This window comes from Eubalaena glacialis, chromosome 14 (genome assembly GCF_028564815.1).
Source record: "Eubalaena glacialis isolate mEubGla1 chromosome 14, mEubGla1.1.hap2.+ XY, whole genome shotgun sequence".
Lineage (NCBI taxonomy): Eukaryota > Metazoa > Chordata > Mammalia > Artiodactyla > Balaenidae > Eubalaena > Eubalaena glacialis.
In genome coordinates, this window is record NC_083729.1 from 62896509 (window position 1) to 62918040 (window position 21532).

The 21532-nt window shown below is 37.1% G+C and overlaps 1 protein-coding gene across 4 annotated transcripts in view; it reads right to left on the reverse strand.

Annotated features, from left to right (window-relative positions):
- Positions 1-21532, reverse strand: part of EXOC6B (exocyst complex component 6B) — a 732384-nt gene that overhangs the window by 271561 nt on the left and 439291 nt on the right. For all 4 annotated transcript variants that reach the window (XM_061168666.1, XM_061168665.1, XM_061168667.1 and 1 more), the window contains one exon: positions 17807-17986. In XM_061168666.1, coding sequence (XP_061024649.1) covers positions 17807-17986 — 180 coding nt within the window. The remainder of the gene's footprint in view (positions 1-17806; positions 17987-21532) is intronic.

A 21532-nucleotide genomic window follows, 5' to 3' on the forward strand; every position in this document is an offset into this window, starting at 1 on the left:
TACACAAATAAATGCAAGGCATTTTTATAATTAAAATTCTGTCACTTGAAAAACAATTACCTTCTTTATTCTTTATGCGAGAGAGAATATGGAAGGAAAAAGACCAATTTACAATTTTAACCCAAACAAACCTTTGGTCCTTATCTCAGAATAATAGTTTATGACTTTTATTTTTAATAATTAAATGACTACTTTTAATAATGTATATGATCCAAAAATGGTTTTTGATCCCCAGGTAGGAATTCACTTATTTTATAATTCAAAACAAGAACTCTACAAAAACTTACTGTGCACCATTTCATGGGAGATGCTGAACTGTACACAGAGATAGAGGTGAATAAGACAAAGTCTCCATCTATCCAGAGTTCAGCCCTACAGCTGGCAATCAATCTAGTAGGTAAGATGGTAAAACGGAGAAGTTTTAAATTCAAATAAATCTGTTTAAATCCTGACCCTGACCTATATGCTACATCTCTTACAAAGTACATTACTTCCCTGAGTTCATGTTCTCATTACTAAAATGTAAACCTTATCTGATTGAGGCATTTTGAGTCTTCATTAACTGGATGACATATAACACAAGTAAAGCATCTGGCACACATACATCTTAATTACCACCCTCCCATTTCTTGAAGTAAGCACACAAATAAAGGACACAACCCACCTAAGACCGAATTAGGCTAGTGCCATAAAAGAAGTGCCACAAAAAAGGGAGATGTCACATCTGGTTAAGTGAACTTGAGAAGACTTCATGGAAGGTGTGGGATTTGAAATGAGCCTTGAAGGATGGGTAAGATTTCAACAGATACAGGTAAGGGGCAGAAGCAGTAAAAGTAGACAAAAGCACGAAAAAACACCAAGGGTAGAAAACAGTAGAGTGTGCTTGATAAACAGCAATACTTCAGTTTTGGGCTAATAGAAAACTGAGACAAAGACAAAAAGGTAGTTTGGGGGTCATATTATGGAAAGTCTTGATGGTTACAGAGCAGATTTTGTACTTAATGGAAGTCACTGACAGTTTCTAAATAGCAGAATCATTTGGTTAGTCTTGAGATGGCAGCAGTTCACAGAATTAAATGGTGTGCCACCAGAAATGTCTGTTTTTAAAGGGTTTTAGACAGGAAAAATTTCAAGAACTTGTATGTAGAAAATAACCTTCCCTTAAAGATAAGCCATCAAGTAACTGCCCAGGAAGGATGACCAAGGACAGGTATCACTGTATTTTCAGACAAAGAAACTAAGGCAAAACAAGGTGGGTTAAGAGAGATCTTGCCCCAGGTCATATAAATTAACATTAACAGCAGACAAAGAAAACTAACTCAAGATTCCCTCCTCCGGGTCTGTTACTTGAGACAGTACTTCCTCTCTCTCAAGCATTTCTGAAAGATAATTATCAGAATAACAAGGATAAACTCTCAAAAGTATGTTCTTATGCTGAGCATGCAAAATGAATAGCTATGCATGCAACTGTAAATTATACAATTGGAGCCTGATAAAATGCTTGTGTGCTTACCTCATCTGTTAATTCAAAGGATACAGCAACATTTTAGAAGTCTAACTGTGGAAATCTTATTATTACAAAGATTTGTGGGTGCCTCATGAAAAGAGCTAAGCTACTTTGGTCACCAAAACTTCAAGGGGAAAATAGTTACAAATTTCAATAATTTTCCCCTAATCATTCACTGTCTAATAAAGTGTAATCTAGGATATCATCTCTCTCTCACACACACACACACACAAACACACACACACACACACACACACACACACACACACAGAGAGACATTAACATACCCCTTTAGCTTTGTTGCTATTGTGGTGACAAAACATCCCTGAGAAGTAAGAAAAACCGGGGATTTCAAAATGTAAGAGAACGAGACAGTCTTTGCTTTTTTCTTTACAGTTCTTTACATATCCCTATTTCCTATCATTCAATCCTCTTTGACAGAGAGTCACTATTGCTAGGGAATTTTTTAAATGAAAAGAAGTATTTATATTTATTAAAAGACAAATGACTCTGGTTCTTTCTCAGAAATAGCTAGCTCCCTCCTCTCTCATCTTTCGCTAGTAATGTACAAGAGTGAATTTTAGACACAGCTCTGTTTTGCTAATACATTTTACTAAAATGAGGTTCCATGAAGAATTTATCTAGCATGTTGGGGAATGTGAACATAAATGCTGAGTCATCTATTTTGCTCCCTGTGGAAAACCAGAACAAGGGACAGTTTTAGAAATCATACTAATTTGATTCTAATGAATACAATAGTTGGTGAATATGACTACTTTTTGAACGTGTGGCTTCAGAAGGACATCTCTATATTAGACAAGACAAAAACATGGCAATTATGAAAGCCATATTGAGGATTCAGGGCTGTGAATTACCTCCGACTTCAATTCTGAATGGTAAGTGGTAAGGTGATTATGAATGGTAGGATCAACGCAATCTACACTGAGAGGTTACTGTATAGTATTTAGGTAGCAATGGCAGCTTAGAATAAACAAAAAAAGAAAAGAAAAACACCCTCAACTAATTACTTACAATATAACCCTGTAACAAAGATCACATCACTATAGGTGGAAAAAGCATGTATCTGGAGTTAGACAAACATGAGTTTAACTCAGAGTACTACTTCTAAATTACCTGGATGTTAAAGTTAAGTATGGTATTGACATATGATAGCTCCTGTATATATAGGAACCACTATATTATATGACATGTATGAACAGTAACACTTAGTATGAGGGTTGTTTTCATATTTTAAGAATAGAGAAATAAAAAAACAAGAAATTTGAATATTGAGAACACCTATACAGGATGGTTTTGACTTGCAGTATTGCATTTTTACCTTATGATACTCCAAAATCTTACTCACTCAAATAACTGTACAATGCTGGGGGAGACAGAATGACCAAAATACTACTGCCCATTTTCCTTTCAAAATATGAAACACATTTAAAAAAATCTTTCATCAATAAAAGTGGTTTTTTTAATATAAATTAATTATCAAAGACAAAATAATCTTGAGATAGAGAATAATGATTCTAAACATCACCTTCTCCCAACCCAGGATTATAAATATTTCATGACAGGAAAAAATACTTTTAACACAGATAAACAAAAGGGAAAAATTACAGACTAAAGATGAGTACAGTTAAATCAGGGAGTATTTAATTCTAGATTTTTACTATATATAATATAGATGAATAATGCTCCTATATCTATATTAATAAAAATGAGATCATATTGTTACAGTTTTGGGTTGTCATTTTTTTTTTATTTTGGCCACGCCAAGTGGCTTGCAGGATCTTAGTTCCCTGACCAGGGATTGAAACCGGGCCCTGGCAGTGAAAGTGCTGAGTCCTAACAACTGGACAGCCAGGGAATTCCCTTTTTTATTTTCTTAGGTCCCAGGCTTCTTTATTTAAGAACAAGGTGATGGGGACTTCCCTGGTGGTCCACTGGTTAAGAATACATCTTGCAATGCAGGGGACGGTTTGATGCCTGGTCAGGGAACTAAGATCCCACCTGCCGCCGGGCAACTAAGCCCGAGTGCCACAACTAAAGAGCCCACGCACTCTGGAGCCCGAGTGCCACAACTAAGACCCGATACAGCCAATAAATAAATAAATTTAAAAAAAAAAAAGAACAAGGTGATGAGTGATGTGGGGATTAAAATCAAGAGCATCACTGAACTTCACCTTGCCTCCAACCAGTTTGAAAAGCAATCTGCTTTCCAAATTAAGAGATGAATAACATATTTTTAAATGAATAAATATCATCTAAATTAATTTAGTGAATGATTGACATCACATTATGTGATTATATAATACTTTATTTAGCTAATACATCTGTTACTGGACTTTTAATTTATTCCCAACTCTTTACTATACAAAAGATAACACTATGATGAAGATATTTATATCTGAATTTTATAATACACCCATGATTACTTCAGTTAGATTTCTATACATGTGATTGCAGGGTAAAAGGTAAACAAATTTTAAAAGATATATGAGAGATATTGAAAAACTAACCACTAAGAAGACTATACCCATTTACACACCTACCAGCAATGTATCAGGAGAGCTATTTCCTGAAATATTAATCATAAATATTGAATGTTATCGTTTTCTTATTCACTTTCGGCAAGTTTATAGGCAAAAATACCCCACAACATTTATATATATCTTATTACTAGAATTACATGTTTTGTTCATGTTATCACTAGTCTTTTATTTTTCTTGTCTTCTGACTGCCTTAATACAACTTTTGTAAACTTTTTCATCAAGTTGTATCTTCTTCTTATTAAATTTGAAAGAATGTGTGATTTTGTTATACATTATAGATATTAACCTTTGGGAATATTTATCGTAATTGTTTTTACTGATAATCTTACATTCTATTTTCTTAATTAATACCATTTAGGTGCATTAAACCTAAATGATTAAAAATCATTTTTTGTAGCCAAATTATTAACCTTTTCCTTAATGATTTCAGTCTTTGGTGTCATCCTTATGATGGTGAGTCACTTTCAGATTATAGAAATATTTGCTAATATTTTTATTGGTTTCCCCATAATTTCTTCCTTTTAAAAATATGAATACAAATTTGATCTAGAATTCATTTTGATATATGAGATAGAGTTAATATTCTTTTTACCCGAATGAGCAGATAGTACTGGTAACAGCAATTGTTAAATGCCATCTTTATCATATACTAAATTCTTACTTATACTTTGAAATATTTATAGATTTTGTATTTAACTATTCCTTTAATCTACCAGTCTATTCCAGTGTAAGAAGAATATTAAGTTATTTTGGTTAATAATAACATTTCTATATTTGAAAAGACCACACTCATTAATTTTCTTTTTCATATTTTTTTGGCAAATATTTTCCAATTTTGTCTCTGAATGAATTGTAGAATTATTTTGTTAAGATAACCCACCACCATCAAATTCACTTGATATTCATTGCAGTTAGATTAATTTCAGAGAAACTCTCTACAATATGAAATATTCTCATCCTAGAACACATATATTTGAACATAATATGCATATATTTGTAAATAATGAAGTATCTTTTAAATTACTCTGTGACATGTTTTTCACATTTGTGTTATACATTACTTGTTAAGTATACTCACAGAGATCTTATACCTTATGCCTCAATAGCAAAGAGGGCACTTTTAAGGCAATACTTTCCATGAGGGTTTGCTAACATAAGAGAAGGTGATTTGTTTTCTAAGTGTACCATGTAACCAAAAGTCTTATTGGTCCTAATTATTTTTCAGTTGATTTTCTTGAGTTTTCCAACCACACAATAATAATCTATGAATAATGATAAGATACATGGCTCACTGTAATATTTGTAATTTATTCTCTTTTTTACCATAGTTATTTGATAGAACTTCTAAAGCAGTGGTGAGAACAATCTTCACCATTCTTCTGAAGTTGATGCAAATAAATGTTTTTAGTTTCCACTGCTAAGTCTATGGTGGCTGCTGAATTTCACATAGATGCTCTTTATCACGTTACTGAAATATTATATTGCTTGTATTTTAGTAACTTTTTTTAAAAATCAGAAATGCAGGCTGGATGTTATACAATGTCTTTTTAGAATATATAAAGATGTTCATATACTTTATCTCCTTCACCTAGTACTGTGATAAATTATATTATTAGATTGTTAAATATCAAACCATCCTTGTATTTCTAAAATAAATCCTACATACTAATGCTAAATTACTTTCTTATTAAAATATTTTGGAATTGACTTGCTAAATTTGTTTTCATCCATAACTGTGAGATTAGTTTGTAAGTTTTGTCTTTTGTGCTACTTTCTCTGGCTTTGGTATCAAGATGAAGCTTGAGGAAATGACCTAGTTTTCTACAGGCCAATACTCCCACCAAAAACTAGGAAAGGTAGTAAAAAAAAATTAGAGAAAACGTATATTTAAAGACACCAGAAGGCTGGGAAGCAATGAAAACTAAAGGGAATAAAATTGCAAAGAAGGCAGACCTGTTAAAGGTGAGCTGAGGATCTGAAGCTGTCCCTGGAGGCATTTGGCAAACCTAGGAACAGAAACAGACTGAGAATCTGGGTTAGGTCCAGGCAGAGAGTAGCTACCAGGGTGAAAAAAAAAAATCACTGAATTTTTGTTGCTTCCATGGGGCTGAAGTGCCAAAATTAGAGATCTCAGAGCCAGCTTTCTCCTCAAGACATTTTCTGAATTCTAAAGCTACACAGCTGAGGAAAATAAAGGTCTAAGCCAAAACCTTTCAAAAGCAAAGTAAGATTTACTGCAGTCTCACAGTGTTTGAGAAAAAAAGACTCACTAGTGGGAGGATTCATGAGACTCTCAGGTAGAAACTTGAAAGCTCTTCAGGGAGTAATGAATTGATATTGACAGTCTCTAACCACATTTTTTCCTGTGGGGAATGGCTGATATGGGTAAGACTTCTACTCAAAATATTTGCCAAATTCTAAAATTGAAAAAAGCAGGAGGCTGAAGAGATAAGTTTATCTGAAAAGGAGAAATTTCCATAGTCCTCTTGGTACTGAAGAGACAATAATGTGCCAGGCTCACATTAAAAGCTCAGAAGAACAACATCCCAGCAACAAAGGTAAACCAGAAGAGACCTTCAAGATGGCAGAAGAGTAAGAAGTGGAGATCACTTTCCTCCCCACAAATACATCAGAAATACATCTACATGTGGAACAACTCCTACAGAACACCTACTGAATGCTTGCAGAAGAACTCAGACAGCCCAAAAGGCAAGAAACTCCCCACGTACCTGGGTAGGGCAAAAGAAAAAAGAAAAAAAAGAGACAAAAGAATAGGGACGGGACCTGCACCAGTGGGAGGGAGCTGTGAAGGAGGAAAAGTTTCCACCCACTAGGAAGCCCCTTCACTGGCGGAGATGGGGGTGGCGGAGGCGGGGAAGCTTCCGAGCCATGGAGGAGAGCTCAGCAACAGGGGTGCGGAGGGAAAAGTGTTGAGATTCCCACACGGAGGATCGGTGTCGACCAGCACTCACCAGCCCGAGAAGCTCGTCTGCTCACCCGTCGGGGCGGGTGGGTGCTGGGACCTGAGGCTCGGGCTTTGGAGGTCGGATCGCAGGGAAAGGACTGGGGATGGCTGTGTGAACACAGCCTGAAGGGGGATAGTGTGCCACAGCTAGCCGCGAGTGTGTCCGGGAAAAGGTCTGGAACTGCCGAAGAGGCAAGAGACTTTTTCTTGCCACTTTATTTCGCGGTGCGTGAGGAGAGGGTATTAAGAGCACTGCCTAAATGAGCGCCAGAGACAGGCGCAAGCCGCAGCTATCAGCGCAGACACCAGAGACAGGCACGAGATGCTAAGGCTGCTGCTGCAGCCAGGAAAAAGCCTGTGTGCAAACACAGGTCACTCTCCACACCTCCCCTCCCGGGAGCCTGTGCAGCCCGCCACTGCCAGGGTCCCGTGATCCAGGGACAACTTCCCTGGGAGAACGCATGGTGCGCCTCAGGTTGGTGCAACGTCACGCTGGCCTCTGCCGCTGCAGGCTCGCCCCGCACTCCGTACCCCTCCCTCCCCCGGGCCTGAGTGAGCCAGAGCCCCCTAATCAGCTGCTACTTTAACCCCGTCCTGTCTGAGCGAAGAACAGATGCCCTCAGGCGACCTACACACAAAGGCAGGGCCAAATCCAAAGCTGAACCCCAGAAGCTGTGCGAACAAAGAAGAGAAAGGGAAATTTCTCCCAGCAGCCTCAGGAGCAGCAGATTAAATCTCCACAATTAACTTCATGTACCCTGCATCTCTGGAATACCTGAATAGACAACGAATCATCCCAAATTGAGGTGGTGGACGTTGGGAGCAACAATATATATATATTTTTTTCCTTTCTCCCTTTTTGTGAGTGTGTGTGGGTATGCATCTGTGTGTGATTTTGTCTCTATAGCTTTGCTTCTACCATTTGTCATAGGGTTCTGTCTATCCGTACTTTTTTTTTCTTTAGTAAAGTGTTTAGCACTTGTTATCATTGGTGGATTTGTTTTTTGGTTTGGTTGCTCTCTTCGTTTGTTCTTTCTTTTTTTTTATTTTTAATAATTATTTTCCATTTTTTATTTTAATAACTTTATTTTATTTAATTTTTTCTTTCTTTTTTTCTCCCTTTTCTTCTGAGCAATGTGGCTGACAGGGTTTGGTGCTCTGGCCGGGCATCAGGCCTGTGCCTCTGAGATGGAAGAGCCGAGTTCAGGACATTGGTCCACCAGAGACCTCCCAGCTCCACATAATATCAAACGGTGAAAATCTCCCAGAGATCCCCATCTCAACGCCAAGACCCAGCTCCACTCAATCACCAGCAAGCTACAGTGCTGCACACCCCATGCCAAGAAACTAGCAAGAAACAACACAACCCCACCCATTACCACAGAGGCCGCCTAAAATCATAATAAGGTCACAGAAACCCGAAAACACACCACTGGATGTGGACTCGCCCACCAGAAAGACAAGATCCAGCCTCATTCACCAGAACACAGGCACTACTCCCCTCCACCAGGAAGCCTACACAGCCCACTGAACCAACCTTAGCCACTGGGGGCAGACATCAAAACCAAGAGAACTACGAACCTGCAGCCTGAAAAAAGGAGACCCCAAACACAGTAAGATAAGCAAAATAAGAAGACAGAGAAACACACAGCAGATAAAGGAGCAAGGTAAAAACCCACCAGACCAAACAAATGAAGAGGAAATAGGCAGTCTACCTGAAAAAGAATTCAGAATAATGATAGTAAAGATGATCCAAAATCTTGGAAATAGAATACAGAAAATACAAGAAACGTTTAACAAGGACCTAGAAGAACTAGAGAGCAAACAAACAATGATGATCAACACAATAAATGAAATTAAAAATTCTCTACAAGGAATCAAGAGCAGAATAACTGAGGCAGAAGAACGGATAAGTGACCTGGAAGATAAAATAGTGGAAATAACTACTGCAGAGCAGAATAAAGAAAAAAAGAATGAAAAGAATTAAGGACAGTCTCAGAGACCTCTGGGACACATTAAACGAAACAACATTTGAATTATAGGGGTCCCAGAAGATGAGGAGAAAAAGAAAGGGACTGAGAAAATATTTGAAGAGATTATAGTTGAAAACTTCCCTAATATGGGAAAGGAAATAGTTAATCAAGTCCAGGAAGCACAGAGAGTCCCATACAGGATAAATCCAAGGAGAAACATTCCAAGCCACATATTAATCAAACTATCAAAAATTAAATACAAAGAAAAAATATTAAAACCAGCAAGGGAAAAACAACAAATAACACACAAGGGAATCCCCGTAAGGTTAACAGCTGATCTTTCAGCAGAAACTCTGCAAGCCAGAAGGGAGTGGCAGGACATATTTAAGGTGATGACAGGGAAAAACCTACAACCAAGATTACTCTACCCAGCAAGGATCTCATTCAGATTTGATGGAGAAATTAAAACCTTTACAGACAAGCAAAAGCTAAGAGAATTCAGCACCACCAAACCAGCTTTACAACAAATGCTAAAGGAACTTCTCTAGGCAGGAAAAAAAAGAGAAGGAAAAGACCTACAATAACAAACTCAAAACAAATAAGAAAATGGTAATAGGAACATACATATTGATTATTACCTTAAACGCAAATGGATTAAATGCTCCAACCAAAAGACATAGACTGGCTGAATGGATACAAAAACGAGAAGCGTATATATGCTGTCTACAAGAGACCCACCTCAGACCTAGGGACACATACAGACTGAAAGTAAGGGGATGGAAAAAGATATTCCATGCAAATGGAAATCAAAAGAAAGCTGGAGTAGCAAGTCTCCTATCAGACAAAATAGACTTTAAAACAATGACTATTACAAGAGACAAAGGAAACTATATAATGACCAAGGGATCAATCGACAAAGAAAACACAACAATTGTAAATATTTATGCACCCAACATAGGAGCACCTCAATACATAAGGGAAATGCTAATAACCATAAAAGGGGAAATTGACAGTAACACAATCATATTAGGGGAATTTAACACCCCACTTTCACCAATGGACAGATCATCCAAAATGAAAATAAATAAGGAAACACAAACCTTAAATGATACATTAAACAAGCTGGACTTGATATTTATAGGACACTCCATCCAAAAACAACAGAATACACTTTCTTCTAAAGTGCTCATGGAACATTCTCCAGGATAGATCATATCTTGGGTCACAAATCAAGCCTTGGTAAATTTAAGAAATATGAATTCGTATCAAGTATCTTTTCTGACCACAACACTATGAAACTAGATATCAATTACAGGAAAAAATCTGTAAAAGATACAAACACATGGAGGCCAAACAATACACTACTTAATAACCAAGAGATCACTGAAGAAATAAAAGGGAAAATCAAAAAATACCTAGAAACAAATGACAATGAAAACACGACGACCCAAAACCTGTGGGATGCAGCAAAAGCAGTTCTAAGAGGGAAGTTTATAGCAATACAATCCTACCTTAAGAAACAAGAAACATCTCAAATAAACAACCTAAACTTACACCTAAAGCAATTAGAGAAAGAACAAAAAGCCCCCAACGTTAGCAGAAGGAAAGAAATCATAGAGATCAGATCAGAAATAAATTTAAAAGAAATGAAGGAAACAATAGCAAAGATCAATAAAACTAAAAGCTTGTTCTTTGAGAAGATAAACAAAATTGATAAACCATTAGCCAGCCTCATCAAGAAAAAAAGGGAGAAGACTCAAATCAACAGAATTAGAAATGAAAAAGGAGAAGTAACAACTGACACTGCAGAAATACAAAGGATCATGAGAGATTACTACAAGCAACTATATGCCAATAAAATGGACAACCTGGAAGAAATGGACAAATTCTTAGAAAAGCACAACCTTCAGAGACTGAACCAGGAAGAAATAGAAAATATAAACAGACCAATCACAAGCACTGAACTTGAAACTGTGATTAAAACTCTTCTAACAAACAAAAGTCCAGGACCAGATGTCTTCTCAGGTGAATTCTATCAAACATTTAGAGAAGAGCTAACACCTATCCTTCTCAAACTCTTCCAAAATACAGCAGAGGGAGGAACACTCCCAAACTTATCCTACGAGGCCACCATCACCCTGATACCAAAACCAGACAAAGATGTCACAAAGAAAGAAAACTACAGGCCAATATCACTGATGAACATAGATGCAAAAATCCTCAACAAAATACTGGCAAACAGAATCCAACAGCACATTAAAAGGATCATACACCATGTTCAAGTGGGGTTTATCCCAGGAATGCAAGGATTCTTCAATATACGCAAATTAATCAATGTGATACACTATATTAACAAACTGAAGAATAAAAACCATATGATCTTCTCAATAGATGCAGAAAAAGCTTTTGACAAAATTCAACACCCATTTATGATAAAAACCCTCCAGAAAGCAGGCATAGAGGGAACTTTCCTCAACATAATAAAGGCCATATATGACAAACCCACAGCCAAAATCATCCTCAATGGTGAAAACCTGAAACCATTTCCACTAAGATCAGGAACAAGACAAGGTTGCCCACTCTCACCCCTATTATTCAACATTGTTTTGGAAGTTTTAGCCACAGCAATCAGAGAAGAAGAAGAAATAAAAGGAATCCAAATTGGAAAAGAAGAAGTAAAGCTGTCACTGTTTGCAGATGACGTGATACTATACACAGAGAATCCTAAAGATCCTACCAGAAAACTACTAGAGCTAATCAATGAAGTTGCTAAAGTAGCAGGATACAAAATTAATGCACAGAAATCTCTTGCGTTCCAAATACTAATGATGAAAAATCTGAAAGTGAAATTAAGAAAACACTCCCATTTACCATTGCAACAAAAAGAATAAAATACCTAGGAATACACCTACCTAAGGAGACAAAACACCTGTACTCAGCAAACTATAAAACACTGATGAAAGAAATTAAAGATGATACAAACAGATGGAGAGATATACCATGTTCTTGGATTGGAAGAATCAACATTGTGAAAATGACTCTACTACCCAAAGCAATCTACAGATTCAGTGCAATCCTTATCAAACTACCACTGGCATTTTTCACAGAACTAGAACAAAAAATTTCACAATTTGTATGGAAACACAAAAGACCCTGAATAGCCAAAGCAATCTTGAGAAAGAAAAACGGAGCTGGAGCAAACAGGCTCCTGGACTTCAGAGTATACTACAAAGCTACAGTAATCAAGGCAGTATGGTACTGGTGTAAAAACAGAAATATAGATCAATGGAACAGGACAGAAAGCCCAGAGATAAACCCTCACACATATGGTCACCTTATTTTGATAAAGGAGGCAAGGGTATATAATGGAGAAAAGAAAGCCTCTTCAATAAGTAAGTTGTGCTGGGAAAACTGGACAGCTACATGTAAAAAAATGAAATTAGAACACTCCCTAACACCATACACAAAAATAAACTCAAAATGGATTAAAGACCTAAATGTAAGGCCATATGTTATAAAAGTCTTAGAGGAAAACATAGGAAGAACACTCTATGACATAAATCACAGCAAGATCTTTTTTGACCCACCTCCTAGAGAAATGGAAACAAAAATAAACAAATGGGACCTAATGAAACATAAAAGCTCTTGCACAGCAAAGGAAACCATAAACAAGACGAAAAGACAGCCCTTAGAATGGGAGAAAATATTTGCAGATGAAGCAACTGACAAAGGATTAATCTCCAAAATTTACAAGCAGCTCAGGCAGCTCAATATCAAAAAAACAAACAACCCAATCCAAAAATGGGCAGAAGACCTAAATAGACATTTCTCCAAAGAAGATATACATATTCCCAACAAACACATGAAAGAATGCTCAACATCATTAATCATTAGAGAAATGCAAATCAAAACTACAATGAGATATCACCTCACACCAGTTAGAGTGGGCATCACCAGAAAATCTACAAGCAACAAATGCTGGAGAGGGTGTGGAGAAAAGGGAGCCCTCTTGCACTGTTGGTGGGAATGTAAATTGATACAGCCACTATGGAGAACAGTATGGAGGTTCCTTAAAAAACTAAAAATAGAACTACCATACGACCCAGCAATCCCACTGCTGGGCATATACCTGAGAAAACCATAATTCAAAAAGAGTCATGTACCACAATGTTCATTGTAGCTCTATTTACAATAGCCAGGACATGGAAGCAACCTAAGTGTCCATCGACAGATGAATGGATAAAAAAGATGTGGCACATATATACAATGGAATATTACTCAGCCATAAAAAGAAATAAAATGGAGGTATTTGTAGTGAGGTGGATGGACCTAGAGTCTGTCATTCAGAGTGAAGTAAGTCAGAAAGAGGAAAACAAATACCATATGCTAACACATATATATGGAATCTAAAAAAAAAAAAAGGTCATGAAGTACCTAGGGGCAAGACAGGAATAAAGTCGTAGACTTACTAGAGAATGGACTTGAAGACATGGGGAAGGGGAAGGGGAAGCTGGGACAACGTGAGAGAGTGGCATGGATATATATACACTACCAAATGTAAAGCCGATAGCTAGTGGGAAGCAGCTGCATAGCACAGGGAGACCAGCTCGGTGCTTTGTGACCCCCTAGAGGGGTGGGATAGGGAGGGTGGGAGGGAGGGAGACGCAAGAGCGAAGAGATATGGGGATATATGTATATGTATAGCTGATTCACTTTGTTATACAGCAGAAACTAACACACCATTGTAAAGCAATTATACTCCAATAAAGATGTTAAAAAAAAATTAAATTAAATTAAAAAAAGGTAAACCAAAGGTACATTACAACTGCAACCCAAGCTCAACCCAGATCAATCCATGATTGGATTAAGATGATAAGGCTCAAACCACAACCCACCCACTCATTCTAGCTACTTAGTAAGGGAAAGGATGAACTGATTCTGGTGGCAGGTGATATCATTTGGAACCTCTACATATTTTAAAAACAATGTCTAATATATACCAGAAAATGGTAGGAAGAGATAGGACCATATGACTGAAAACAACAACAACAAAAAAACCAAAAAACCAAAACCTCAGAAACAAATCAAACCAATATGTAGGTGAACTACACATAGGCATTAACAAATGTCTTTAAAAGAACTGTAGAGGAGGAGGATCAGGATAGTGGATTAAGAGGACATGGAGCTCACATCTCCCCATGAACACGTCAAAATACATCCACATGTTGAACAATTCTCACTGAAAACTGACTGGAAACTGGCAGAAGGAATCCACTACAAACAAGGCTGTAAGAAAGATACACAGGTGATCAGGCAGGATGGGAAGAAAGTGATTGGGTTGGGCCCTGTGTTCCTGGGAGGTGACTCAGAGTAACAGGAAGAATACATGGGTGGACACCTGCCCTGGGGAGTGAGTGGTGAGAGCCACAGATTGGATGCCCAAGTCTGGGGTCCTGTGCAGGGGAGACAAGCCTCCTTGGCTGGTTGGAGGACCACTGGGACTAACAGGGGGGCAGGGGGAAGCCTGAACGCTGCTCATGAAGAGCACATGAGTGCTGGGTTGCCCTCAAGGCAGAGTGGAAAGAGTTCTGCTCTAGTGGCTGCCAGGTTTCCCACAACCGCCTCAGTGCATGCCTCAGCCTGAGCCGAGCCAATGCACCAGTACTGCTCACTCCATGTCGCAGCAGGGCATTAAATCTGGGGTGGTCATGACCAGGGAGAAAACTCGATCTTGGGACGCAGAGACAACCTGGTCTTCGGGCGGAGCCTGGGTGGGATTGGGGTCATTGTTAATGCTTACTCAAGCAGAACATCACAAGCAGCCCAAATCTCTGATGGCAGCACTCGAGCATAGCTCAACTCCTCATACTGAAAGTCCACATAGACAACAACAGCTCTGTAGTGTGGTTCCACAACAGGGCAGGGGCAGCAGGGACGGGGGCAGTGATCAGCTGTGAGGGAAACAACTGTGGGAACCTATACAGGCAGCGTATCAGAGACAGCTTGAACCTCTGTCTGCAATCAACACAGGCCAAGAGACCCCATGGACCCAACTTACTTCAGCACTTCCCACCACTTGGGCAAGCCTCCCAGTGTGGAAAAAGGGGGAAACACACAGTTAAAGGGAACAGAGCTGGCCCAGGCCAGACCCTCAGGGCTTCTGCTCCAGGAATTTGGGATCAGACCCCACCCCTCATAGGGTGGTCATGGCCACTGAGCAGAGGGGAAGTCCCACTTCACACCTGGTGCCAGCTCTAGCTCCTCCATCTCTAGCCCCACTCCCTACCAAGCTGATAGCTACCAGCACATCCTGAGGAAAGATGTGACTTGTTTCCACACCAAATCCAGCTCTCCCACCAAAGGCACTGGGTACACATAGGGATGTTGCCACATAAGAACACCCCTTCAAGACCACAATAGGTAACTGTTTCACCTAAACTCATAGAAACAGAGAAAGTTAAGCAAAATGCAATGGCAGAAGAACTGTTCTCAATTGAAAGAGCAAGAAAAAACAGCTGAAAAAATAATGATACATAAATAAACAATTTACCTGAAAAAGAATTCAAACCACTGGTTATAAAAAATGTTAAATGAATTAGGGGAAAGAATCTATCTACACGCTAATAACTTTAATAAGAAACTAGAAAATATTTTAAAAGACCCAATCAGAAACGAAGAATTCAACAGCTGAAATTAAAAGCACACTAGGAGGAATGAATAGCAAACTAAGTGATACAGAAGAATGCATAAGTGATCTGGTAGAATAATGTAAATCACCCAATCAGAACAGCAAAAGAAAAGAGCAAATTGTAAAAAATGAAAACATCTAGGAGTTCTCTGGTATATACTACTAAAGAAAATCAACAAAACCACAAGGGAAGAAACAAAGAGAAGAAAAAACGAACAGAGAAGAACTACATGAACAAGCAGAAAACAAGTGACAAAATGGCAGTAAGTACATACCTATTAATAATTAGTTTAAATATCAATGGACAAATGCTCCCTCAAAGGACACAGGGTGGCTGATTAAATGAAAAAACAAGACCCTTCTATATGTTGCCTAAGAAACTCACATACATAAAGAAGGTGAGGAAATGAAAAAAGATATTTTACACAAATGGGAACAATAAGAAAGCCGGGGTAACAATACTCACTTCAGACAAAATAGACTTTCAGACAAAGGCTATCACAAAAGAGAAAGAAGGGCATTATACAATGATAAGGGGATCAATACAAGACAAGGATATTACACTCATTAGTATGTACACCCAATACAGGGGCACCTAAATATATAAAGCAAATATTCACAGACATAAAGGGAGAAATTGACAATAATACCATAACAATAGGGAACTTTCACACCTTACTTACATCAATGAACATAGCATCCAGACAGAAAATCAATCATATAACAGTGGTCTTAAATGACACACTTGAACAGTTAAACTTAAAAGATATCTACAGGACATTTCATCCAAAAACAGCAGAATACACATTCCTTTCAAGTGCACATGGAACATTCTCCAGGACAGATCACATGCTGGGCCACAAAATAAGGCTGAACAAATTTAAGGAGATAGATATTATATCAAGCATTTCCCCCCATTACAATGGTATAAAATTAGAACTCAATTACAGGAAGAAAAATGGGAAAAGCATGAACATGTGGAGACTAAACAACATGCTACTAAAAAACCAATTGGTCAATGAAGAAATCAAAGAGGAAATCAGAAAATACGTTGAGACAAAGGAAAAAGGAAACACAACACCCCAAAATCTATGAGATGCAGCAAAAGCAGTTCTAAGGGGGAAGTTTATAGCAATACAGGCCTTCCTCGAGAAATAAGTAAAGCCTCAAATAAAGTACCTAACCAACCACTTAAAGAAATTAGAAAAAGACAAACAAAGGCCAAAGTCATCAGAAGGAAGGAAATAATAAAGATTAGAGAGGAAATAAATAAAATAGAGATCAAGAAACAATAGAAAAGAGGGAAAGAGGGAGGGGCAAGACAGGAGAAAGGGATTAAGAGATACAAAACTACTATGTATAAAATAGATAAGCAACAAGGATATATCATATAGCACATGGAATTATAGCCATTATCTCATAATAACTTTTAATGGAGTAAAATCTGTAAAAATACTGAATCACTATGCTGTACACCTGAAACTAATATAATATTGTAACTTTTTTTTTTTTTTGGCTGCACCGTGAGGCATTCGGGATTTTAGTTCCCTGACGAGGGATCGAACCCATGTCCCCTGAATTGGGAGCACAGAGTCGTAACCACTGGACTGCCAGGGAAGTCCCTAATATAATATTGTAAATCAACTATACTTCAATTTTTAAAAGTCTGTGATAAATATGCTCAAGAAAATAGAGAAAAGATAGACAAATTGGAAAAATGATGGAGAATTTCACCAGAGAATTTGAGGATATAAAAAACTTTAAATGGACATTCTAGAATTAAAAAATACATATCTAAAATTCTAACTCCTAATTTTCTATTCTACTTCTACCAAGGCATTCAGTATGTTTGTACTAATTACCTTGAAGTTAGGAGGGATATAAGTAGACACAATATTAGGAACCATTTCCAGAATAAACAAAATGCAAATATCAATGAAAAAATGATGAAAGAGGTCTTTAAATCTTGTTAAGGGATGATAATTATAGTGTGAGCTTTTATATCCACAACTTCCTGGCTAGTTAAAGCAGAAACAAACATATTTCACCAATCTAGATTTTAAGAAACCTTTTTTCTATATGATGGACAAAGTAAAAGCAATGGTCACTTACAGGAAGGTGTGTGAAGACAGCAAAGGTGCTACGTAGAAAGGCAATGAGGTCTACTAGGTAATCACTAGCTTTGTTGCCCAAATCTCCTGTCATCCAGTCATAGTCAGCCAGCTGTAGAAACTGGTCAATCTTCTGGTTTAAGTTGGTATAAATCTCTTCTTCAGCTGCATGTCTGGCATCCTGTGAAATATGAAATTTGAATAATCATTCAAAATTCCAGTATAAGCAAAGCAGAAATCTCTGCTTGGAGACATCTCAAACTAAGTAACATAATTGAGAATATCAAGTAATATCACAGTCTCCATTAATTTTTCTTGTTTTCAAAAGCTCAGTAGAGTCCTTTCTATTTTGTATCTGCAAGACAAATTATTATATTGATTCACCAAATAGAGAAACTGCCTTCACTGCCCTCAGCTATCTGCATCCTTTGTACCTTCTTACCTATGTTCCAAACTACACTCATTCTCAGGATCCTATTCTCTTTCTTCTCTTCTGGGATTCCAAGAACCTCCCTTCCTGCAATATCAACCTCTCTTATAGTCACTAGTCTCTTCACTTTGCTTATTTTAAGTATCCTGAAGTTTCTAATTTAATGCTGTATGTTCTCACTAGTTACTATCCTACCTTTCTAGAGTCTTTATAATCAAGTTTCTTCAAAGATTGGCACACATTTCCTAAAATAGGCTCTAATTAACAATAGTCCTGAAAAATGCTTAAATGACAGCAAAAAAGTTCCTAGATCAATTAAGTCTGAGAAACCCAGTTTAAAAGAGTCTTGATTTACACTGGCATATAAAAGGCTCTAAGAAGTGTTATGGGACTAAAGCTCCAAGAAAAACGTTTTTAGGACAAAACAGTCTACGCTGCAATCTAACAACCCACCAACATGGATTGGTCCAGGGTAATCCATGACTGCCAGGCTACCGTATCCAATACCCATTTTTCAGTCTGATCTTACCCTGTTCTCTGTTGGCTTTCAGGACATAGTTTTACTTTTACTTTTCTGGCCTCTAATCCTCTCACTTTCGCTGGATGATTTCATCACCTCCTATGGCTTCCACTATATCTGTCCAAACCCTTTCTTGTTAAAGACCCATATTTCTGATTGTTTCCTGCATTATGGCTCACAGAAACTTTGAATACTGTAAGTCCAGGACGAGAATAATCATAATTCCCACTCATCACCTGCATTTCAGGCCAAGGCAGAGATTTAAGCAACATATTGGATTCCATTCATTCCTTCATAGTCACGGTGTCCTATAAATTCTAACCCCAAAATTTTACTCGAACTCATACCCTCCTCTCCATTTTCACCTTTTTAATGGCTGCATAATTTTACAGGTATTTACATACTATAATATAGGCATTGACTATGTTTACTTATATGAACACAGTTCTAAGAGCATTTCTCTGCTTACATATTTACTTACTTGTATGATAATTTAATACTGTCCTTGAATTCCCATTTTACTAAGTTTTCTTTAAATAAATAAACATTATTTTCTAGAAATCTGGGCTTAAAGAAAAATTGAGCAGAAAGTACAGAGCGTTTGCAGATACTGCCCACCATCCCCCTCCCACTGTTTCCCCTATTTAAAAAACCTTGCATTAGTGTGGAACATTTGTTACAATAGATGAACCGATATTGATATTTTATTATTAACTAAAGTTCACAGTTTGCATCAGGGTTTACTATTTGTGTTGTACAGTTCCATGGGTACTTACAAATGGATAATGTCACGTATTCACTATTACAGAATCGTACAGAATAGTTTTTCTTGCCATAAAAATCCACTCTGCTCTATCCATCCCTCCCTTGCTCATCCCCCAATTCCTGGAAACAAACCATCTTTTTACTTTCTCCAGAACTTTGCCTTTCTACAATGTCTTATACTGGGAACCATGTATGTAGCTGATTGGCTTATTTTACTTAGCAATGTGCAGTTAATTTTCCTCCATGTCTTTCCATGGCTTGATAGTTCATTCCTTTTCATCACTGAATAATATTCCATTGTCAGAATGTATCATAGTTTGTTTATCCATTTACCTATTGAAGGACATCTTGATAGCTTCTGAGTGTAGTCAATTATGAATAATGCTGCTGTAATGATTTATGTGTAAGTTTTTGTGTAGCTTAACATTTCAATTCACTTGGATAGTTACCAAGAAGCATGACTGGTGAATTGCATGGGAAGACTATTTCTGTTTAGCCTTGTAAGAAACTGATAAATTGTCTTTCAAAATAACATTACCATTTTGTATTAGCACCAGCAATGAATGAGAGCTGCTACTGCTCCACCATTTGTTGTCAGTGTTTTCAGTTTTAGCCTTTTTAAGAGTTGTACAATGGTATCTCATTGTTGTTTTAACTTATAACTCCCTCTCCATCCTTTGGTGTGGTATCTATTCGGATCTTTTGCCCATTTTTAAAGTGAACCCACGTTAAACCCACTTTTTAATTTTCTTATTGTTGACTTTTACCCGTTCTTTGTATATTTTGGATATGTCCTTTATTAGACATGCATTTTACAAACATTTTCTCCTTCTTTTCATTCTTTTAACAGTGTCTTTTCTACAGCAGAAGTTTTTCATTTTAATGAAGTCCATCTTATCAGTATTTTCTGTGATGGATCGTGTTCTGGTTGCTGTATCTTAAGTCATAGCCAAGCCCAAGGTCACCAACATTTTCCCTTATGTTATCTTCTAAGAGTTTTATAGTGTAAAACTATAAAATGTTTTATAGTTCACATGTAAGTCTGTGATCCCTTTTGAGTTAATTTTTAACTCAATTAACTCACATTTTTTTGAGTTTAACTCAAACTCAAATTTTTAACTCAATTTTAAAGTGTAACGTCTGTGTCTAGGTTCATTTTTTTTTTCTTTTTTGCAGGTGGATGTCGAGTTGTTTCAACATTTATTGAAAAGACTTTCATTTCTCCATTAAACTGAGTTTACTGCATGTCAACAATCAGTTGACTATATTTGCGAGAGTCTATTTCTGGGCTCCTATGTTGTTCCCTTGACCTAATTATCTTTTTTTTTTTGCCAATACCACACTGTCTTGATTACTGTAGCTTTATAGTAAGTCTTGAAGTCAGGTAGTGTCAGTTCTCCAACATTGTTCTCCGTCAATATTGTGTTGACTATTCTGGGTGTTTTGCCTCTCCATATAAACTTTGGAAACAATATGTCAATATCCACAAAATGAGTTGCTGGAATTTGGACTGGGACTGAATCTTTAGATTAAGTTGAAAAGAACTGATATCTTGATAAAATATTGAATCTTCTTATCCACGAATAAGGAACATATCTCCACTTATTTAGATCTTACTTCTTTGATTACTTTTTATCAGAGTTTTACAGGTTTTCTCACATAGATCTTGTTTATCTTGTTAGATTTATACCTATTTCTCTCTTTTTTCAATGTTAATGTAAATAGCAGTATGTTTTTAATTACAAATTCCAGTTGTTACTGGTATAATGATAAAGCAAATAACTTTTGCATATCAATTTTATATGCTGAACCTTACTACATTCATTTATTACTTCCAGCAGTCTTTTTGTTATTGTTAATTCTTTCATTTTTCTACTTAAGACAATCATGTCGTCTGTAAACTAAGTCAGTTTTATTTCTATCTTCCCAGTCTGTAAATCTTTTATTTCATGGCTTACTGAATGTTGAATAAGAGTGGTATAAAAGGACATCCCGGCCTTTTTCATGATTTT